Source organism: Morone saxatilis, unplaced genomic scaffold (genome assembly GCF_004916995.1).
Source record: "Morone saxatilis isolate NCDOM2014 unplaced genomic scaffold, NCSU_SB_2.0 Contig1, whole genome shotgun sequence".
NCBI lineage: Eukaryota > Metazoa > Chordata > Actinopteri > Moronidae > Morone > Morone saxatilis.
The window spans coordinates 6,630,933-6,655,168 of NW_023339651.1; the positions used below are offsets into that span (position 1 = coordinate 6,630,933).

The window sequence follows — 24,236 nt, forward strand, 5'->3', positions numbered from 1 at the left end:
CAGTCCCATTTGGGAAACCCTTGAAGGCCACTGTAACACAGAACGTTTGCTTTAGTCAGTTAAGTTTCTTTTATCATTTTTACATCTTATGAATTATACAATTCCTGCTAGATGTGAGTGCTGCCAGAATACTGTTAAATTAGGATCTCACACTGGGAAGTACAGCCAGTAGTGTTGACCTGAAATCAAACTATTTCTTTCTTGAGATCAGATGGCTTTGAAAGGACATCCATTATTTAATTAGCCAAGATACTGGTGGAATAATGTGATACACAGTCATTTTTAGTAAGAACAACACATCCTTTGAAATCACGGTGCAGTCATACCATCCTGACTGAGATAAAACAAACCTACATGCACACATACATTATGTTATTTGACAATGGGACAAGAAAGTGTGATCTCTTGTACTGGAAACACAGGACTTTACCTTAATGGGCTGTGGATATGACATTAGTCATACAGTTCCTTGTAATGGCTGCATGTGTTCCTGAAAAAATAAAGCAGATATGTTACATATTCTCACATGCAGGCCTGTAAATTACCTTTTTACCCTTCAGTCAATAAAACAAAACAATTCATGCTTTTGTGTCTATTAGGACTTTCTTACAGAATAGTTATGGTTCCCATTGTGAGTATATCTTATAAGCTATAACTTTTCTCTTTTTTGGACCTGACTGTGTGACACCTCTAAAACAAATAAACATCAACAACACAGGTTTATTTAGAGTAAACAATATACACATCTCACTTTATAAAGTGATCATACTGAAAAAAAAACATGTATACTTAGAACAAATTGTAAAAACTTTAACTCAAACATCCAATTTTTAATGCATTTCGTTCATTTAATTTATTTTGTTATCTTAAGATCACAAGTAAATGAAAATTAGTTTTGAAAATAAAAGTTTGCTTCCTCTTTTGCTTATAATGTTGATCAGTAATCACAAGTGCCATGGCAGCATACGTAAAACACTTTCACGATCTCATTATCTCGAGAAATAATGAGATAAATAATGTATGAATCTTCTTCTTCTACACAGTTATACATGTTTATTTTCTCGCTGTTGTTTATTAAGTATATTTACATCCTTTCAATCCAAGCAGCAGTAATGTGTCTGTTGTCGCCATAATTATTTAATGTTATCATTTTTATATTGTTGAGTGAATATTTATGATGTTAGCCACTCCAGGCTACATGTTTTATAGTGTCACTGGATATGAAAATCTTCTAAAAACTGGTTTTATTCAAACATATTTACTTCAATACTTACCTAACCCTTTCCTTTCTGTGCATTTTAAAATAACAAATTGTTGTTTTTTAATTCCTTTATTACATTACAACCAACCTACACACACTCCCATACAGCAGGTGGCGCTGTAGCACCTTTCAGGTCCGTTTTACGACCCGCTAATAAACTCAAAGAAGAAGAACGTCGTTTCCTGTTTGGCCCCAGTGGTGGCGGGAGATTCCAGCATGGCGGTGCAGCCGAAACACAACCTGTCCATGGACAGTGCCGCCGAGCATGGCTTCCTACACTTCATTTTCTCCATGCCGGAGAAACCGGACACCACTTTCAGGATATTCGACCGTAACGACTACTACACCGTTCACGGAAAAGACGCCATATTCGCGGCAAAGGAGGTTTTCAAGACGAATGGCGTCATCAAATATTTGGGCTCAGGTAATCTCTATAGGCTGTCTAGCAAGCTAATTCAGCTGCGTGTTGTTGATGCATTGAGTGGAGTTTAAGCTGCAGCCCTGCTAGCTGCTGTGTGCTGCTTTAAAATGAGTTTTTGTTATTGTTGTTGTTGTTTGTTGTTGGTGTGCAGGGAGCCGCAGGCTGGAGAGTGTGGTCCTGAGCAAGATGAACTTTGAGGCCTTCGCGAAAGACTTGCTGCTGGTGAGGCAGTACAGAGTGGAAGTGTACAAGAACCACAGCAAGAGCAGCAAGGAGCACGACTGGAGGGTCGAGTACAAGGTGTTGTGTTTATTGTTGTGTTGTCTTTTTAAATGAAGGGGAGATCTGTTGCTGCTTTGATGTTGATGTCATTGTTCAAATCATAAGCTTTATGTCTCTGTAGTCCATACTGTCTATGCAGATATTGTGGGCTGTGTGATATGGTTGGCATATGTAATGCAGAATGATTAGATTTATGTACATAAACACACAAATCCAAGGGATGCACGATGCATGTTGAAAGTCCAACATGGTCCCAGGATGTTAAAAATGTGTAACAAGGATTGATTAACAGCATATTAACTGTAGATTCTTACAAATCTGTCTGCATTTCTTGAAAAGTAAAAAAAAAAAAAAAGGTTTTCCTGCCACCGTTTGTGGGCTGTGGGGAGATGTTACACACTTATAAATCAATAGTGGGATTGTTGTCAGTTAGTACCATTAGCAAACACTGTTGCTACTGCTAGTTAGTGTATCTGGGAAGCACATCATCTCATTATGTGCCAGTGTCAATTTTTATCAAAGACTTAAAGGAACATTTTTAATTGGTTAATTCATCTATCAATTCTGTGTTGCTCGTTTGTGTCCAGGTCCATTAATTATATAATTAGACATTATTTTTAATATATGCTGCTGGGTGAACCATCCAGAAACTCTGTTAAACCAATACGACATCAACAAAAAAGTGTCAACATTGTGTTCATTACTTGTTTCCGCTGCATTTAAGTAAGCAAAACAAAAAATCAGTTATTGCAGTTTTAAATAAACCAGTTGTTATAATCTCTCTTTTTCCTCCACTCTCAGGCCTCTCCAGGAAACTTGACTCAGTTTGAGGAGATTCTGTTTGGTGGTGGAACCGGAGCCGAGGGATGTGCGGGAGTCGTAGCCGTGCGCTTCGCCACGGGAGCCGACGGACAGCGCGTGGTCGGCGTCGGCTATGTGGACGCAGCTCAGAGGACGATGGGAGTGTGTGAGTTCCCAGACAACGAGATCTTCTCCAACCTGGAGTCCCTGCTTGTTCAAATCAGCCCCAAAGAGTGTCTCTTAGCCCAGGGCGAAGGCAACACTGAGGGCAACAAACTACGGGAGGTATGTCGTGGGCAGGGTTACAGCAAACAATCTGTGTGCCACTATATGTTCAATAAATCCCCATCAACACAAACAAGCACTGAATCCCTCTGTGCTTGTGTTTTGTATATATTGTCTGTTATTCTTTCAATTCTGAATTTGTGTTATATAAATTTAAGACATCAACTGGTCTTAAAAACAGCTAAACATTAGCTACAACTAATTATTATTTCATGTCTCACTGGTACCTGAAACAACACGCCCCACCACCATTACAGTACTCTTGCATTTTCTAACGCAGGGCTGAACGCCCACTTACAGCACAGACTGAGGTATGGTGTTAACTGTTGTTATTATTATGTCTTTGTGTAGGTGGTGCAGCGTGGCGGCATACTGGTCTCTGACAGGAAGAGAGCAGAGTTTAGTAGCAAGGACATGGTCCAGGATCTCAACAGGCTGCTGAGGGCCAAGAGAGGAGAGACTGTGGCGAGCAACACCCTGCCTGAGCTGGACAAACAGGTGAACAAAACAAAGAGTTTAAAATGATGTATGAAACCCAAAAGCTCCACTTAAATCACCAGAAAATCTGCCACACAAGATACAAGCAAGGACAACGCAATGATAGTATTGAGCTATTGTCAAAGGAGGGAATGTAATCTTAGAAAATAACATTTCATTTCTTTTTCAAAAGGTTAGAAACCTCTTTTACACCTGATTCCTCATATTTGCATTACTTACATATTATAAAAGTCTGTGGAACATGAAACATTTGTACATTTTTTCCCATTATTTTTATGTCTCTATAAAAAGCAGCTTGGTATCCTGTTGGATTCCTTGTTATATAGTAAACAAAATATGTGATGAAATGGTCCAAATAATGTGTATTGTTAACTAAATCTTACTATATATATATATATATTAACGTATTATATTATCAGAATATAAAGTCAAAACATCCCCTTTGCTGCGTGTCCTCCCCCTCTCTCTGCCCCAAAAATATACTTAAAAAAAAAATATATATATATAGTAGAGAAGTTCAATCTTTTTTTCCTTCACAGGTGGCTATGTCGTGCTTGGCTGCAGTGGTTCGTTTCCTTGAGCTGCTCTCAGACGAGTCCAACTTCAACTCGTTCAGTCTGACCACGCTGGACCTGGGTCAGTACATGAGGCTGGACAACGCTGCCGTGAGGGCTCTTAACCTCTTCCAGGTCAGTGACGGGGACCAGGTCACACAGACCACAATAGAAACATTGCAGTAAATGTTGCTTGCTAATTATGAATGATAAAAAAAAGAGAGATATTCATCATAACATGCTAAGGGGTTTGAAACACGCTATTCGAATTGAATCTTCCAGGGATCACCTGACGACACGACCGGAGCTCATTCGTTGGCCGGTCTGCTGAACAAGTGCCGCACACCGCAGGGTCAGCGGCTGGTCAACCAGTGGATCAAACAACCACTTATGGACAAAACCAAAATAGAGGAGAGGTAATAAAACGATGGGAGTGATCTGAGATGTGTCACTGCTTTTGTTAATGTCAGCCGGGCTCTCCACTGCATCCTTTCACTGCATATACAAGAGAAAATTATATATACTTTGACTTCGACTTCTCTATTTTACTATCTCTATTTTAGTGTCGAAGAACCAAAGTCAAAAGTATATAGCGGCCTCTGCTGTTTAAAAAGAGCATCACGATTCACCTGATCGGTTTGAATTGTATCGCGACTTCACAGATATATCTTTAAATTCCTAGCTACAGCTCTTATTTCAGTGTGTCAAATGTATCAAAATTTAGGTAAATAAAATGTACCAAACACTAAAGGTCTCAGATCGATATCAGGATGTCCCTAATTTCTACATTGTTATTTGAAATAATAGTGTGTTCTGTGATCCACCCTGTGTGTTTTGCTTGACTCACAGGCTGGACCTGGTGGAGAGCTTCGTGTGCGACTCTGAGCTCAGGCAGACCTGTCATGAGGATCTGCTGCGGCGGTTTCCCGACCTCCACCGCCTGGCCAAGAAGTTCCACCGTCACAGTGCCACACTGCAGGACTGCTACCGCGTCTACCAGGCTGTGAACCACATCCCTGCCCTCATCCTAGCCCTGGAGAGATACTCAGGTACACACAAAGCTGCCTTTGATACAGTGTGTGTGTGTGTGTGTGTGTATATGCGCTGTACACTGAGGTACCAGTTTATTAGGTACGCCTAGTCGGGGTTGTTGCTCCTTCTTTGCACCTGAGCCCAAAGATACTTGAGATTCTTGTGATTGTGCACGAAGGGATGACAACACATAGATGCATGTTGTTCAGTAGAGCTTATTATTATTATTTTCTAGATGAATCGATTTACTGTTTGGTCTTCGCTCATGCAACCTGTTTTGATTTCTTACGTGTTGTAGGAAGCTACCAGGTTCTGTTGGAGGCGGTGTTCCTCTCTGCTTTCAGAGACCTGCAGAGTGACTTTGTTAAGTACCAGGAGATGATTGAAACCACTCTGGACATGAACCAGGTCTGTTCTTTAGTATTGTTGTACACATGTACTATGTAAGAGTATTTTATATATTTATATAGTCTATATAATCAAGGCCAAAGCAGTATTGCATATTGTATTATCATTGTGTTTTCATGTTATGTGTTACGTGTAGGTTGACCACCACGAGTTCTTGGTGAAGGCGTCGTTTGATCCAGCGCTGAGTGAGCTGAGAGAAAAGATGGATGTGCTGGAAAAGAGCATGCAGGCTGTGCTGAACAGTGCAGCCAGAGAACTAGGTGATCTCTCTCTCTCTCTCTCGTCTCTCAAACACACACCACCGACACACACACACACACGCGTATATACGCGTATATACTGTTTTGTTTTTTAAGGATGTGATAAAAATGGCTTACACCAAGCAAGCCATCATGTGCTATACAAACAATTATTATTACAATTTTGTGGTAAACTCTTTTAGACTTTAAACACAAAACTAACTTGTTAAAAAAGCCTTTTAACAAAAAAAGTAAAACATTGGGTGATTGCCAAGCCTTGTGTGAAAAATTGTCCAGAATAATAATGCATTTTACTCGTCCAACTGAAATCACATTGTCGTTATACTACACAGATGTGTCGGGTATTATCTTATTGTGCTGTTAATTATATTCCTCAAACTACACTGTTTACATTCTTTCATTCACCTCTGATATAGAGCAACAATGAAAACATTTGCCTTTTCTAAATTGAAGACTAATGATGCTTTCAATTATTAATATCTGAAGTAATCGTGTTTGTGATGGAGAGCAGTGGTCGTGACAAGGAACAGGTTTGTTGTGTAAACTGGCTTCGCTACATGTTCTCCGTGCATTGGAAGCATTCTCCTGGCATCGGAGAAAACACAAGCAGTTAAACTTAACTCATTACTTTTATATGCAGTTCACTTACTTTGGAGAGATGTAATTAATTACTGTTTTTCAGTAGCTTGGGATGTAGCTTCCTGCTACATTGACCTGGACCCGGATAAATGGCAGAAAACGTACGGACGGATGGAGTCGACAGATGTTTCATTTTTTAATACTTAAATGTTGTTTGAGTTTCCATTTGAGCTCATCATAGTAAGGTTATGTTTCAGGTCTGGATCCTGGTAAAACAGTGAAGCTGGAGTCAAATGCTATGCTGGGATTTTACCTGAGAGTCACCTGCAAGGAGGAGAAGACTCTGAGGAACAACAAGAAATTCACCACGCTGGATGTCCAGAAGAACGGAGTGCGCTTCACAAACAGGTCCGTCACGCTGTTACACGCCCACTGTCAGCCTCAGGTGACCCCCAGCGCTTCCTGTCAGCTGATGGTCTGTTCTCTTTCACATGTCTGCAGTAAGCTGAGCTCCCTGAATGAGGAGTACACCAAGAACAGGGAGGAGTATGAGGAGGCCCAGAACGCCATCGTCAAAGAGATCATCAACATCGCCTCAGGTGAGGAATCCCATCACATGCTGCTCACTGTATCCCCTCAGCATGGCATTGATTAGACAGTAAAGTAAAATGATAATCTCTTAGTAACACGGAATTTGTCCTACGTGACCTTTAAGTAATTGATTTCATTCACATTTTCAACAAAAGCCAGTTAACTGTACAGCCCTTTGAACTTGTCAGATGGCATTCTTTAATCGCATATCAATCGTTTTGGTGCCTGCAAATGCTGCAGTTGAACATGTGTTGAACCCTTTGAACCACCAGGTTACGTGGATCCCCTCCAGACGCTGAGCGACGTGATCGCGCAGCTGGACGCAGTAGCCAGCTTTGCCGTGGCGTCAGTCTCTGCTCCTGTGCCGTTCGTCCGGCCCCGCCTTTTGGCAGACGGCTGCAGGCGTATGGAGCTGCAGCAGGCCAGACATCCCTGTATGGAGACAGACGCAGACACCGCCTTCATACCCAACGATATCGCCTTCGTCCAGGGAGAGAAGAGCTTCTATATTATCACAGGTGTGAAGCGATGCCAGAACACTTATCATTGCAATTATTATGATAAAAATATCAAAGCTAACAAGAGCGTGAACGTGTGAACTTAAAGAATAATTCCAGTTTTGGAATTACTTGGTTTTTATTTTTGTAGTTTTGGCAATTATTTCTGTTTGTAATTATAACATTATAAGGCTCACCAATAAGGCGTTTCCACCTCAGGGGGACAGCAAGTGCCAAAAACATTGTTTTCCTGTGTGAAAATTGGGTTTTTAGTTTGTCAAAGTTGTAATTTACCTGATTTTAACAGTTCTTCAGATTAGGTAGGAACACAATCTGTAATGTGTACAAGAATAATTCGTAATCTGTGAATGAGAAGATTAAATAATGACATAAAAACTATAAGAATATGACCCAAGTTAAACAGATTATCTTTTAACAGGTAAATTGAAAGTAAAATGCAGCTTTAAGCATTTACAGTGCATCTGGGTATCTCTAGGTCCATATATATTACATGACACATTCTCTCTCTCTTGTCTGCAGGACCAAATATGGGTGGCAAGTCAACGTTTATCCGACAGGTGGGTGTGATCGCTCTGATGGCTCAGATCGGCTGCTTTGTGCCATGCGAGAAGGCGGAGCTTAGCGTGATTGACAGCGTCCTGGCCAGGGTGGGAGCGGGAGACAGCCAGGTGAAAGGAGTGTCCACCTTTATGTCGGAGATGTTGGAGACAGCTGCCATTCTGCGGTAAGAACAGACACACAAGTGCATTCACACTAAACAAGGAGGAGGCTTTCCTCATCATCTGTTTCTCCCCTCCAGCTCAGCCACGGAGAACTCGCTCATCATAATCGACGAGCTCGGCAGAGGCACGTCGACATACGATGGCTTCGGACTCGCCTGGGCCATCAGCGAACACATCGCCTCCAAAATCGGCTCTTTCTGTCTGTTTGCCACTCACTTTCATGAGCTGACGGCGCTGGCGGCGCAGCAGGCCACCGTCCACAACCTGCACGTCACAGCGCTGACCTCCCACAACACACTCACCATGCTGTACAGAGTCAAACCAGGTCAGCACACAACACTCACGCACATGTGGTTTTGCATTACCTTAATGCATTTCCTAGCCCCTAATATGGATGTAAACTGATATAAAGGAAGAAATACACTCAGATTGATTGATTTAGTTTGCACTCTGAACTCTAGAAATGTGAGACAGTGAGTTGTGCCGGGTTTGAGGTTCTGCTACAGTAAATACAGCTGTTTCTTAACTGAGGATTTGTTAATTACTTAATTATTTAGTTTGGCAAAGTCAAAAAAATCTATTGTCTGACCTGTAGAACACAAACCCAAATCTAGGTTTAGCAAGATTGAAGAGAGACAGGAAGCAAATCCTCCTTTCTAATCAGTTCATTGTTGAGATTTATTTATTGTTTGACGTTTTGGGAAACACAGATTGTGTTAAGATGTAGGTTTTTGTGTGTTCAGACAAATGACAAGGGTTGGAAAGAGTACTATACATTTTACTCTACTATTTTAACTTCTTTAGCCAATTAATTTATCATTAAAATGATGTATTATGTTTTGATAGTCAGTTAATTGACTGATTGTTTCAGCAACTAAGCAAAAAAAGCTAGTAAGAGAACCTTGAGTTGAGATTATTTTGTCCAGTATCTCCACATCATGTGGCGTTTGAAATGCTTAAAACTGTAAATACGTCGGTGCCATGAAGTCTCCAGACTGAGCGAGCCATCCGACTGTGTGTTCAGGTGTGTGCGACCAGAGTTTTGGGATCCACGTTGCCGAGCTGGCTTGCTTCCCGCCAGCTGTGGTTGCCATGGCGAAGGAGAAAGCGGAGGAGCTTGAGGAGTTCCAGGAACCTGCGGGAGAGAAGTCAGAGCGGGAGGAAGAGCCCGAGGCCAAGAGACGACGGACGGAGAAACAAGTAGGGCTCAGTTTCCAAGTGTCCTGCTGCACATACATGGTCACACACACACTAACCTCGTGCTGTCTGTGTAGCTGACGGGTCATTCAAGAAACGTAAGAACCCAACAAGCGTAATCACCTGACTCTGTAGTTCCCATCGGCTCTACAGAGGGTTTTATTGTCTTTCATCTCATTGTTTCAGTCCAGCCTCATTTCAAATAACCCACTGTAGTACAGTGCTCAGCATCCAACAGTAGACTTCAATTCTTACCTAAAGACTTAAAAATTGACTTGAAGAAATTAGTCAGGTTGCCAGAGACTCCAAATGAATGAAAATGTTTCTCTGTATTCTTTGTAAGCAACCAGAACTTGATAATGTCTGGTGTGTTTACAGCTTGTCTGCTGTTCAGAAGTGACCAGAAAAAGCAATTAATGCTGCTTTAACGCAGCTACAAGGAACATGATTCTGGCGTCCCCTGCAGACAAAAGCATTTCATTGATTTTAAGGGGAATCTGACTGAAAAGACATTAAGAATAACTAGAAAGAAATAGTTTTCTAGCTGAAGGTCTTATTGGTTTATGTAGGTTATATAGAGGCATTAGTATGAAATTCATAACCAGTTAAAACCCCTTGTAGTAGGTTTATGTAAATGTAAAGTCAAATATCTAAAGTACTCATTGGTTGTGATCATTAGTTCCCTTAAGCTCTTGGTATTATACGTTTTTCAGACATGGCGGGAATTCGCCTCTGCGCTCGCTCTCTGGGAAAGTCAATAAGGACACGTGGAACAACTAATAAAACAAAGCCATTGTTAAGATTTGATCCTGTCAGTGTTAAAATTACATGGTATTGTGCATGTTTGTGCATCAGTAAGTAGAAACCTAAAAGTTGACATAATGAGATACAACTGACCCAAACTTCAGTTGAAGGATTCCACAGTTCTCCAATTACCTTTTTTAGAATGACAAAGTATGTAAATGCACTTCGTCTGGAGGCAGAAAAAGCTTTTTAGAGATACAATATTTACCCAGAAAATGCAGTAGTTTTTGAGCTTGTTGTCAAACTGATGTACTGGCTGTCTTTCAGGTGGGGGAAAACCTGATCCAGGACTTTCTGGAGAAGGCCAAGTCGCTGTCTGTCGACACCATGAGTGAGGAAGAGGTGAAGAAGGAGCTCAGGAGAATGAAGCAGGAGCTCGTGGCCAAAAATAACACGTACATCACAGAGATCCTGGCACGCTGTGTTCCTGCAAAAACAGCTTGATTTCTTTTTAGACTTCATGTGTTCATCATGACCAACAAAGTTCATATACTGTAGGCAACCACACTAAAGCTCTTATAATGTATAGTTTTTCAATAAAGAATAATTTCTGGATGTGCTGTGAGTTTGTGTTACATACGTTTTTAGTGTGCGTCATGAGCTGTCATGGCTGTTTTTCAAGAATGTCGAGAGATTTCTTAGTGTGTAACGAATACATTAAAACATAATGCAGCATGTAAATAACTTGTTCCCCTTTAAATGTGGTCAGGCCAACATGTTATTGTGTTCCCTGTAAACAAATACTGTAAGTATTCATGACTATAATCAAATTTCACTCGCTTGTTCCAAATTGTCTTTGTCCTTCTGGTACCTACAGTGAGGTATTCAAATCTAAGGTTGTTCTTTTCTTTTCTTTTTAAGTGTGCACCATAACTTCAAATGCAGATATTCTAGATAATTGGTTTTAAAATTGGGGTCTGGGGACCAACAGGGGTCCTTGAGTGAATTGTAGAGGGTCCCCTTTTATCACATTTTTCATCAGTTGGAAGACCAAAGTTGGTGGTTTTAATTGATTCTTTCCTAATTTAGTCATTGATTATGAAGACTTAATTATCTTCAAACCTAAACATGTTTAGTTACTTTACTTTACTTTAGGACTTGTTAGGAGAAAATCCTCTCAGATTTGGGGGTCTAATGTGCACCTATTGTGGGGGTCACATGCATCATTTAATGCACATTTTCCAAAGATTCAGACATGTTTTGGAGGTTTGTGACAACATCGATAAACTTGCATTCTGTAACGTTACTTGTTTCTACACACACACACACACCAGATGTTGTAGATACATTGGAATACAAAAATGTCCCTCTTCTCACTGCGAACCAGAACTTAAAAATAGTCCTTGTGTACAGCATGTTACTAAATATACACTTCAGCTACATCCATAGCAGGTGAATATATCATTGCACTGTATGTTACAGCACAAAAACACTTCAATAAATATAGCACAGTGAAGTTTTAAACTAATATTTGTCAGAGGTAACTTTCATATGATACAGCTTACTGAACAACAATTAGTCAATATTTGAAAAAAAAAAAAATTAACCCTCTTTATGTTCGACCGCTTGTTTTTGTAAGCAAAAAGCTTCTAACATGGATGTTTTCTAATCGTCTTATCCATCGATAAAGAAATATTAGTTGCAATCTTACTCAATAGTAATATTCTGAATGTGTCAGACTTGGTGGAATGCAACCATAAACTATTAATTAGGAGTTATCGGATACATTTGTTAATCCTTAAGCAGTTTTTAAACACTCAAGACCTGTTTCATGTTAAGACCACCAATACATTTCCTCTCTAATTTGTGGCTAAAAAGCTACTGGGAATGTCAGTTTTAAAACAAGTCAGGACCAATAGGTTCACCAATGTGTGACCACTAAAAACAATCTCCTTAGTTTGAAAAATCACACTTACATAAATATGAATGGTGTAAAACCCAGATATCACCACAATCCCAAAAGATCATCAGCTGTTACAAAGGTCTGTTTTGTTTGAGTAACAGTTTCTCTGTGAATTATATTGCTCTTGCTAATGCATGTGTACATTTTAATTTGCAGGACTGTACTGACAGAAAATCTAATCAGCTGAAAGCAGTCAAGTAAAAAGTGTTGTTCATCCCCGCGTTCTTCAGAAGCAGTTTTATAAAACCAGACATTAATAATTAATAATTCTGCAAGGTGTGAATTTCATAACAGCCAGTGAATTTAAAGACAGACACCTCTGATCTAATAAAGTTTTATTTTCTTAGAAATGGCCAGTTTCCTGTTTTCTTTTTTGTCTTTCTAAGAAAGTATACCCCTTTTTGAATTCCAACTAGCATCTACATAATGGTTATTGAATACTTCACAATATATTAAGTCTAGATGTTATGGTACTAGCATACGATTCAGGCTGCATGAGGGCAGCCAGCAGTCACCACGATACACCGGGGGGAGAGAAGGGAGGGGGGGGAGACGGGTGGGACTGCAGATCGACTCATTCAGTTCCATTTTCAAAGCGAGCTCGTGGAGCCTCCTATGAAACCCTCTCCACAAAACCTGACCTGCATCAACTTATAAACATATACAACACACGCACGCGCGCGCACACACACAACTTTCACTGTACACCAAACACATTTAACAACACTCACATACACACCTTTATACAATTTGTGCGAGCCCCACCCTGCCATTTAAGCTAATATACTGCGAGAGGGTTTTTTTAGGTGTTTAAACGGAGATTCTCTTCACAGAAAGAACTCAACCACTGGCGAGTTTGGAGTTTTCTGCCAGTTGCACGGGTGTCGGGGTTGGGAGGGGCGGGTGACGGCTAACCAAAGAAATAATAATATATAATAAAATAAAAGACATTCAAATACAGTCAGCTTTTTGCTTGAAAATACAAAACTACATGAGAAAGCATTGAAATAAAATCCATTGATCAGAACATATTTTAAAAAAAGCCCAAGTGCTCCATCACACACACAATCTTGCTCTTTATCCACACACAACAGAGCAACATCCGCCCATCCGTTGCCTAGTTACAACTGCCTGGGCAGCCAATGGGGATGGCAGCTGCGAGGAAGCAGGAAGTCTCTTTGACAGCAGTTCTTGTGAAGAAGAAGAAGAAGTGGGCCAGGAGCCGAGGATTAACGCCGGGAGGGGTGAGGGGGGTGTGTGGGATCATCGACAGCTCCTCTGTAGAGCCCTTCTCTTCCCATCTTCTTTGTCTACAGACTGCAATAAGAAATACTCGAGTGAGGAATCTCTTGTGGCCGTTCTGTCAGTCTACCCTCAGCTCCACTGCTCTCTCTAGTGGAGTCTGCCTCCACTGCAGCGGGCAGGAAGCTGCTTCCTCTGCAGCCTCTTTCACCGTGATCCCGTCCGAGAGCGCCGCATTTCACAGAGTCTCTCTGGGTCCTTATGGCTGCAAGTGGATGTGTGTATGTAACTGCGCATGTGTGCGTGTGTGCGTATGTCTGTGTGCAATGTAATGTGTTTGTATGCTTATGTGAGAGTGTAACTAGACCGGATGCCTTCAGTTATGTTGCAGCGTGTTGGACTCGATGGGCGGCGCTGAGTCATACAGAGTGTCTGTGTCGTGTGTGGGCTCCCCGGCCAGTGTGCACGGGTTGGACAATGTTCCCGCTCCGCAGTCACAGAAAAACCTGGAAGGAGCAGATACCAGGGATTATGAGCCACAGTAAATAAGTGCAAATAAGTGAAAGAAAATGTTAAACTACCCTTTAAGTATATAAAACTGTTGAACTACAAAGCGGTTGCAGTTTAAGATTAAATATATATTATATTAAAAATCAAGAGAAAAAAAAGGCTGGAAGGAACCAGAAGTGTCTTACCGATCGTGCCGTATAAACTCTACATCATGCCCTTGGTGGCATTTTTTGATGCAGTTTACGCAGATGGCGTTCCTATCTGTTGTATTACAGGTGTGACATCTGGAGAAACGAGACAAAACAGATTCATTTACATAACACAATGAGGATAAAATAAAAACAGACAAATGGGAGACAATTACTCATCTAACAGGCCTTTAACCACCTCTTAAGTTAACAGTTTCTTAAATGTAGGGACAATTATTTTCTTTATTGATTAATCTGCAGCTTATTTTCTTCATCGATTAATTGCTTGGTCAGAAAAATGCCTATCACGATTTCCCAAAGCTCAAGGTCACATCTTCACGTTTATTCTAACCAACTGTTCAAAACCCAAAGAAAAGACCTTTAACAAAAGACAAAAAAAAGGAACAAATCCTCAAAACTGAATGCTGAAACTAGGCAATGTGTGACATTTTTGCATTATAAATACCTGTACGACAGTTAAACTGACTATAAATAGTTGCAGATACATTTTGTGTCATTTCAGCTCTACTTAAAAGGTGCCAACATTGCTCTGAACGTTTTTATCTGACGCAGTTTTACCTGTAGAAGTCGTGCATTGGGTAACTGGTGTAACTGGAGATCTTGTAGAGACACTGCCCTCTGCTCACTGCCTTCTCAATGGCATCCTGGTTATTCAAAATCTTATTATCTAACAGAGGAGGGACACAAAGTGAACAGGGGAGAGTGATTAGAGGGCAGATACAAACATCAGGTAAAGTTTTACTGTCCACAAAGCAGTTAGTTACCTTTCATGGTGACGTTGACTCCAGAGGCCAGAAACAGGCCTCCAAAGCGGTTGTTGAAGATCTGGTTGCCCTCCAGCGTGGCTGTGGCGTGGTTAGTGATTTCAATACCTGGAGAAGAAAAAGAAAATCAGCACAAGGAGATATAAACTGAGATGGCATGTGTGCTCATATGGAGTTTATTTAAAAAATAAAAAAACAGCTAACCTGCAGCAAAGCCATCAAAAATGCGGTTCTTGCGCAGTATTGGATGACTGTTGGTGCTGATGAGCACACCGGCCTGAGCGTTCCTGAAGATGTCGTTCTCTTCCAGCAAACCTGCAGAGAAAGATTTCATACTTCAGATGGAAGATATACAGCAGTAAACTGACAAGAACTAAGACCAAGGTAACAGGTAAAAACATGCCCTAATTTTGGTATGCAAGTCAAAACACTGAAACATTTAATGGTACAATCAACCTTCTATTTAACTTCAGACATATATCCAACAAAAAGGAAGACAATTTCAGATTCTATGTGACATTTTCTAGATTATCTGGCTATTTAAATACCTCTGCCTCCATTGAAGATGCAGATGCCACCGTCTCTGCCGTCATGAATCTTATTTCGTCTCAGTGTGGGGTTGCTGTCCGTCTTGATCCACACCCCGGCCATCGCGTTGTCAAAGATCTCATTGTCCTCGATGAAGCCCAGACCTGTTATATGAAACAGCAGGATTAGACGCACACATACCATACATATATGAGACAAAAGAGTGCCAGAGGGACGCACACAGACCTGAGTTGTAGACTAAAATCCCTCCATTCTGGCCTCCCCATATCTTGTTGCGCCGGATCTTTGGGTTGCTCCCCGTCCTGTCAAAGATTCAACAATTATTTGAGTCAAAAGAAAACATGCTTCAGTTAAATATAAAATATATTTTGTATGTTCAGAGATTAAGCTGCTAGAAGGGGGTGATCGTTACCTTATTTGTACACCAGAGTACATGTGATTGTAGATGTCATTGTCTTCCAACACACCGTGTCCGTTGTCATAGAAATACACGCCAACCTATGAAAAAAAATAAGGGAACAGATGACCATGATGTAAATTCAACAAACAAGTTTTTTTTCCCACAACAGGGAAGCAGACAGTAGTGGAAGTAAATGTTCTGTGGGAAGGCTGAGCAAACTAAAGACAGCTGGAGGCCTCAATTAGTTCAATTTCAGATTATCTGAGGATGTAAATGTTACATTACTGAGGTAACTCAGGAACAAGATTTTGGGAAAATGTGTGACAATGTTTACATAAACCTGAATTTCCCCTCTGGGAACCAATAAAAGCTTGTCTTATCTTACATTTACATAAAACGGAGTAGCTCAGGTGCTAGTAAGCTCACTGAGGGTGTATATATTAACCTTTGACAACCTGCTATCTAGTCTCCCTGTTACCAAGAATAAAGCTGCCAGTTATAAAAACAGAATATTCCTGTTCACACAGTAAAAGTGCACGTACATGCAAGTATATCAGGCATCTTAACAAAAAAGTAAATGTTATCGCAGCTCATACAGTCCTGCCTCTGATACAAGCATGATACAAGTCTTTATATAGGTGTTAGACAGCGTTTACAATGTTTAACCATGTTACCTGTTTGCCACTGTGGATGCGGTTCTTGCGGAGGACTGGAGTGCTGCCTGTGGTCACCCAGACTCCAGCCAGTGTGTTGCTGTAAACCTCATTCTCCTCAATCACCCCCTGGCCTTTCTCATGCTGAAACACAAAGCCGGATCAGCTTCAAACACTTCCAATAGTTTAAGCTTTTATTAAAATCTGAACGATTATCTGTACTTGCTGGAAGAGGGTTATATTTGAACCAAATGCGATACAAATAAGTCATATTTCCTGGTAAACTGAAGAATTTATTTACCACATAGATGCCCCCATGCTGTCCGTCGTGGATCTTGTTGTGCCGTACAATGGGGCAGCTGTTGGTTCGGATCTGGATTCCCGCCAAGGCGTTACCATAGATGTCGTTACTCTCTATCAAACCCCGTCCATCTCCAAATATGTACACCCCACCTTGGTTACCGTTGAATATAGCGTTTCCCCTGGATATGAAGGAAAAGAACAGTTTTGGAATAAATGCCTAAGATGCTAACAGTGAATTTTCTGACATAACAATGTTTTTTTTTTTTTTTTTCCAATGGTCCGTGTCGACCTTTATATATTTTGCCTTGCATGTTTTATTTTGCACCCAATCACTAACCAAACCCCTCTATAGGTTTTATACAAAAGCGGTCTTGTGTGAAGTGTGTGTCCTCACCGTATCGTCGGGTCACTGTTGGACGTGATCCACACGCCAGCAAAGTTATTGGCATAGATTTTGTTCTCTATAAACTGTCCCCGCCCCTTCTCGTGGACATAGATGCCTCCTGTTTGGCCGTGATGGATTTCACAGCGCACCACCGTGGGGTTGGCGTAGGCCTTCACCTCAAAGCCTGCTATACGGTTTCTATGGATGTTACAGTTCTCAAAGTAACCCTGCAAAACAGAGAAGAGGACGTGTTAGAGGGTCTGTGGTGTTTCTTCAAGTAAAAATGTATGACATGAAATAGTTGATGTGTATTTACCATGCCGTGGTCAAAGGTGAACACTCCAACATCTCGTCCATGGTGGATGTGGTTACGTCTAATGATGGGATTTCCGTGGTTCTTCACCCAAATTCCTGCTAGCGCGTTGTTGCTGATTTCATTGTCTTCATAAATGCCCTGAAACGGACAACAAGAGAAGAAAAGCCTATGTGAACATTTGTTTTCTACATGTTTATGCATTTATGGCAAACTATTGGGGGGAGGAAATTAATTGTTACCTGTGCATGATCTGTAATGTACAGTCCTACGTTCTCACAGTCGCTGATGTTGCAGTGTTTGATGGTTGGACACGCTCCCTGGCCACTCACACACACAGCTGAACCAACTAAACACAGACGAAAACAGAAGCGTCACACTACAGTAGGACATGATCTCTTCCTTTATCAAATGACCAACAGTAAAAAAAAAAACCCTCAAAAAAATGCATTAAATCTACAGTGACATGAATAGACAAAAGCAGGCACTCTTACATTTGAGAAACTGGAATATTTTATGAAGACATAAATCGATGACTGACACAATGTTTAATTCTGGATGCCAACATAAAACTAGTGCATGCACACACACACACACACACACACTATATCAGACGTATGACATAGATACTACAGGATTAATTACTGCTAAATGCACATTATTCACATAACAAAATAACATGCATTTACCAGGTTAAAAAAATTAGCTTTGCCGGGCAACACGTACATAAAGAGCAATACTGGAATGTCAGTACTGACAACACAGTACTCATTAAAACAAAATATCAAAAGGTCATGATGTTTTCTAGGCAGAAGTAGACAGATCTTGTGAGGCAGCTGGACTTGCGAGCTCACACGAGAATCCATCTTGCCAGTTTTCAATCTATGCATTTGGGGCCAAACTACAGTGGTATCGGACCAATCAGCGTCCTCCACTGTGAGGTAGTTGTGATTCATCGAGAAGACCCTGTTTGTTAAACTACAATGGCGGCTCCCGTAGAGGTTAGTGTAGATGCTCCTAGCATCCGTTACATCAGGACTGGAGAGTATTTCTTCATTTAAAGAAAAGCAAACAACGACACTGAAGGCTTTTTCTTAATGGAAAAGATGTTTTCATTCTCTTTGAGTTAGACTGATCTGAATCATTGATCTGATTGGTTTAAGTTCGCCTGTGACAGAGAGATGCTTCATCCAATCAGCTGCCCACTTACAGTTTCCAATGACGACTTTCCAGATGTTCTGATCCGGCCCAGTCAGGTTAGAAGTAGTTTGCACATACTACATATTACTATCCAGAGGTACAATTTATTAATGCTTCATGTGATGTGACATTTCATGACACAAAGTCACATGACCCAGCCCGATAGAAACTAAGCATCAATCTTATAATTATAATGTGAAATACTGAAACTATTTTTTTCAGATTTCCCATCACGGCAATCCAACAACCCGAAAGTTTTTCATAAGAGAGAACAAACTGTCATACTAAAGGTAGTTGCCAAAAGAACAACGGCTCCAGGGTTTTTATGGTTTTGAGTCCAGGACCTAAATGACAAATGAATTTATTCTCTTATTCTGGGACATAATGAACACACTGTTAATGATAAACCAAAATGAGGGACTCTGTGTTCTTCTCAAAGCATAAAAAAAAAAAAGCCATGGCTGTAAATGCTTACACAGGACTACACGCACACAAACACCTGTACAATATGATGTAAAATAATAAAAGAGCCCTGCAGTAAATGCTACTTTTATGAAGCTCATGTTGCATCTGTTCACAAAGTGCACATTCCCTTTGTTTTTCGACTGTACAGGTACAGCAATAAGTGTGTGCGTTACCTGTGCATGTGGAGCGGATGATGCAGTGGTCAATGTTGGGGCTGCAGTTGACTGTGATCTCCAGACAGTGGTGGGCGTTATGGTGCTGCGCTGACTTATCATCAGGATTAAACTGAGGAGAGAGGAGGAGCAGAGGTCAGACAATGGCTGCGCTTACTGGCAGCACATGAAGCTTCTTTCCACCCACCTCATCCACACTGGACTCTCCCTACTGGAGGCATCTGCGCCACCAATACATGCAGCTAATAACATTATATAATCAGGAATCAGTGATATTATACACAAGAGACAAAGTCAATCAATACAGTGTCAAATGAAGTGTGTTTTTTTTTTATTAACTTAAAAATTGCAACAGACAGGAAACCTTCATTTATATTTCTGAATAATATTGTCTCATAACACATCAGTCAAACACTCAATTCTTTCTGTGTACTGTTTAATGTGCATATGACATTGAGTCAAAGGCAATTTACATAAATTATTCTGATTACATCAACATGTTTACTTCCTGAGCTCTTTAATATGGCCCACGATTCTAGTTTCAAAATAATTATCAGCTGAACAAATGATCAATCAATCAATCATTTGACAATAAAGCAATCCCCTATAGGTGGGACACAGTGTCCTTTTCCAGCCATAAAACTGCAGAGACAAATTTTCTAGTCGACCACACAATTATGTTTTGTTATCAGGAGCCCATGAGCATCATTACAAGGTCCGTATTTGTTGTTTGGCTTATTTGTGATTCTTGCTTACCTACAGCATGTTCACACAGAAACACAGGACTCTCCATTTGGGAAATAATTTTATCCTCACCTATGAATAAATAATAAATTAGACTACGCTGGACTTTTCCATTGAGACCACATAGCTTAACATTGGAGCCCTGTGATGGGACTATAACAATAGGGTATTTTAATACAAGCCACTTTTTTTTTTGTCTTTTTTAAAAAATCAAGGGAAAGGTGAGATCTATGTTTTACCTTGATGGTCATGTATCCCACGTAGGCATCCTCTGAGCCCTCCATGAAGACAAACGTTGAATCTCTAGTATTCTCTATCACCACCTTGTCTGCTACTTTACCAGGAGCTGGGGGAAAAGCAGAAAAAAAAAACCTCATTAAAAACCCTCATACATATGGACATGAGCACCGCTGAGAGCGTATTCCAACTTAAGAGAGATATTGATTGCATGCGGCACAAGCATCAAGGTAATGTCTTAAGTACTTTTCAGTGAAGGGAACATGCTTACCTGCACCAATCATGGTGATGGGGGACTCTATATAAATCCACTCGTCCGTATAGATGCCAGAGTGGACAAAGATTAGACCGTCAAAGTGGGCCTCTTGTACTCCACCCAGCGCATCCTCAATGGTGTCATAATACTGCAGGAGAAAGGCACAAACACTTTCAGGTACAATATACACATCTACAATTCATAAGGAGGCAGTTGGGGAAAGCAAGCACATGTTTACATTAGCTGTGCTTTGCATAAATGTCAGCACGGTGGCCAGTGAAATAAATCCTGAAGGCTTTCTCTTTAGCAATAACGTTTTGACTTACCAGCATATTCTCTCTGCCTTTGTATCTGCCGGGGTTACTGTAGAAATGCTCAGCAAAGCCTGGTTTTACATGAGCACCTTTGTACTGAAAGACAGAAAACATTGAGGTCAAAATACATTGCTGATGATCACATCAAATATCAAATGTTAACATGGTCCTAATACAACCAACAAGCCTTTTCCAGTAAAGCAAAAATGTGTGTCTTAAACAGGCCGTTCCTTTAGGTGATAAAGGAAAGTTTTTAAATAGAAAACACTGAGTAAAGAATGTGCTACACAAGAAGTGCACATCTGTGGTTCTTGTGACCCTTTAAAACAAAGCAATATTTACATTACCTATTGCATATGTTTACTGGTTGTGAACACTTATTGAAGACGTAAACTATAAAACTGTCGCTGGGAAAAGAGGGCTTAAAACTGTAAAAATGAGTCTAATTTAGTGTGGCAGAAACAGGTTTTTTCTGGTTCCTGTCCTGTTAATCCTTTTGTGAACCCCAAGTTAGGAACTCCTGGCATCCATAAATACATGCAACCCGCAAACCAAACATCACAGAACAACATAAGCGGGGGAACAAAAAATAGATGCAACAACAAAACACTGCATACTTTAATCTGTAGACATCACAATTACAAGCTGCTAACAGTAAGTAGGACTCCTGCAAAAACCTCAGGAGTCAGGTGATAATTACAAAAAACAAAGTGCAATCAATATTTTGTTTTCACTTTGAACTTTTCCTGCTGTGTTATAATTAATAAAGCAAACATGTTTGTCTTCCAATAGCCTGGGGACCTTACAATGTTTAGTCTGAGAAAAGCCCTGGATTGACATAATGAGATTGTTAGATTAATTCCAGGGTAAGGAATTTTACACACTATTGTTGACAAAGCAATAACAACATTGTGATCACATGTACACATATTAGGCTGCTGTCTATGGATGAACCTCCGAAAGCACTTATTGTGAGACTGAACTTCTGAGAAATACTCCATACAAATAAATAATAAAAAAAAAGGAGCACAACAATAGTTCTCACAGTTACTGGTCATAATAGTTTGACTAAAAATTACAATCATTACAACATGCTAAGGAACGGCTTTTGAGAAATTCTGATAGAGTGGCCTGTGGGTGGTCCAGAAAATAATAGCATTAAAACCGAGAGATTAAACCGGCACTTAAGTAAAAGCACTTTCCAAGTCTCTGACTGTTGTTTTTCTTTTAACTGCCTACTGTTACTTAATCAAGCACATTTTACCATGCACTTGTCAGTGTTATATAGTCAGGTGATAGCTATGCTTCCCTATCTCCCAGTACATATTGTGATATTATTATTACCCCCTAGTAAGTGACATGGATATTATTGCAAGGCCAAACATGACTATGCAGAGCTGCACAATGTTTTTTTTATTTACAGACAGAAAATGTAAGGAGACAATCAAATTAACCAAGTTTTAAGCACTTTAGAGAGCACTTCTTCACAATAAAACACACAGAAAACCTGGAGGGCAGACTCACCAGCTGTTGGAAGCTCTCCTTCCAGGGGTTTGGGTGTTCATGCTCCTCTGGGCTGACCTGGTAGAACCTGCCTGGCTCAGGGTGCATCATGGGACGCGTGTACTCAAACACCTCCATGTATAGACGCTTCCTAGAACATTACATAGCACATAAAACGAATTTCAGTTGTCTGCTTTAATGCCATTTGAAACAGGAACAGATACGTTTCCGTTTCTTCAACAGCACTGACCATAGGATGGGGTCGTTGGCTAGCTGGCTGAATCTCTTGCAGACACAAGCTGCCTGACAGAGGTCTTGTTCCAGTAAGTAGGAGAAGATCTTCAAAACAACCTCATCTGGAAGCTTCTGCTGCAGATATTGCTCTGCTGGGGCTGCTAAAAACACACAAATACAGACACACACAGACACACACAATGTAAGCTTGTAATCTTTTCACTCCGAGCACATTAAACTATGGAGTCATGCTATTTAATGGATTGCAAAATAACAAGATTTACCAGCACACACAGAAAAATCAATAAAGCTTCAAAAGAAATAAATAAATAAAAGGAGAGAAGCTAACACTCTCCTTGCCCCAGTTGCGGAGATTTAACACACACCTGGCAGGTCGTGGCTCTTACCGGACACTCGTGCCCGCTTGGCTCGATGGCCAAAGGCCTCTGTTGATGAAGTGGAAGCTCCCTGTAAAAGAGGGGGAATAAGATATCAACTCCATGCCAAGATTCAAGCACTAAGTAACCACTGGGAAATTTACTGCACTGTCACAAAATCACTGCTCCTTCAGAGAAGGACACAATCAATCAGCAATTCTCTCTCTCATACACAAACATACACTGACTCAAGTCTGTACACATGCACGCTTGCAGTCAATACACACAAAAAAAACTGCACTTCAATGTGTCTGTCTAACCTCCATTGGGCCCTTGCTGGGGCAGGCAGAGGCGGTGGCAGAGGCAGCGGCGGTTCTCTTGGGAAGCAGGGTCTTGCGGCGAAGCTGGTAGGGACTGTTCTGAGCTCCAGGGCCGGACTCCTCAATAGCCATCTCTGCTGCAGCTGCTGCAGGAGCCTCTTCATCTGGACAGACAGGCAAACATATATAGCTACACACACACCATTTTCTAAACAGGCAGCTCAATGCACAAAGCTGTAGCATAGAGCAAGGCCATACAATAAAAAAAAAAATGAAATAGAAATAACACAGGGCATTTCTCTGAGATGCACAATCACCTCTCTTTTGTTCATTTGCACAACTAAAAAAAAAATAATCCAGTTATTGCAGCGAACCTCTGACTCTCTTTATCATTAAGGACACAACGATGTGCATTCAGCTCACATGCAGTATTCACACTGCGCAGGCTAACAGACAGGGTAATAGTTGGTAAGGCAGACAAAGGTTAGTGATTGATAATGGCAGATGCACCCCCCCTACAGCCACATTACTAGTCGTTCACGTCTAGTCATTCCCAAAAATGACATCGGGCTGTGTGTGTATTTGTGCCTGGGTCCTGCACGAGCTACATCAGACTCATCTTTCATGGTTCTGTCAAAAAAAAAAAAAAAAAAGGCCGCATATGAAGTCGATCAGAAGTGCGGCTAATGGCTAAAAACTGAACTGCGTAGCTGGCAAATCCGCGGTGTAAACAAATCGAGCTACGGCTAACAAGCGCCGCGAACAAGGAAGAGGGATGTGGGTTCAATCTGCGAGCTGCGTGAGCTCATAAAACCATAGAGTAGGGAGAAAAAAAAAAAATGGACACAGCGAATTCAACCAACAACAACAAAAAAACAAAAAAACCACACCGTATCATTTATCACAGCTGATCTGTGTGGCCTCTTGAAGCCGGGGCAGCTAGCTAGCATTGCCCCCCCCCCCCCCCCC

General features: G+C 40.9%; 2 protein-coding genes across 3 annotated transcripts; one reads left to right on the plus strand and one right to left on the minus strand.

Moving 5' to 3' along the window:
- Nucleotides 1–1,435: 1,435 nt before the first annotated feature.
- On the plus strand, nt 1,436–10,768 carry msh2 (mutS homolog 2 (E. coli)). Its single transcript, XM_035662289.1, has 16 exons — nt 1,436–1,685; nt 1,834–1,982; nt 2,766–3,050; nt 3,402–3,548; nt 4,088–4,237; nt 4,385–4,518; nt 4,952–5,151; nt 5,433–5,542; nt 5,679–5,802; nt 6,639–6,789; nt 6,883–6,980; nt 7,245–7,490; nt 8,010–8,214; nt 8,290–8,537; nt 9,237–9,412; nt 10,481–10,768. Exons 1-16 carry the CDS (start codon nt 1,478–1,480, stop codon nt 10,655–10,657), a joined length of 2,808 nt encoding a protein of 935 aa, XP_035518182.1. The 5' UTR covers nt 1,436–1,477; the 3' UTR covers nt 10,658–10,768.
- A 2,276-nt stretch (nt 10,769–13,044) lies between these two features.
- On the minus strand, nt 13,045–23,461 carry fbxo11b (F-box protein 11b). Of its 2 annotated transcripts, none has more exons than XM_035662310.1 (21): nt 23,268–23,461; nt 22,957–23,038; nt 22,587–22,728; nt 22,358–22,487; nt 20,846–20,929; nt 20,535–20,667; nt 20,266–20,372; nt 19,283–19,394; nt 17,687–17,793; nt 17,448–17,585; nt 17,141–17,358; nt 16,745–16,925; nt 16,465–16,587; nt 15,803–15,888; nt 15,616–15,692; nt 15,390–15,533; nt 15,046–15,156; nt 14,842–14,949; nt 14,636–14,744; nt 14,054–14,152; nt 13,045–13,864 (listed from the first exon to the last, which is right to left on the minus strand). In XM_035662310.1, exons 1-21 carry the CDS (start codon nt 23,397–23,399, stop codon nt 13,735–13,737), a joined length of 2,553 nt encoding a protein of 850 aa, XP_035518203.1. In that variant the 5' UTR covers nt 23,400–23,461; the 3' UTR covers nt 13,045–13,734. The 2 variants fall into 2 exon arrangements, with proteins under 2 accessions (XP_035518203.1, XP_035518194.1); XM_035662301.1 differs by having other exon boundaries at nt 22,587–22,731.
- Nucleotides 23,462–24,236: the final 775 nt, after the last annotated feature.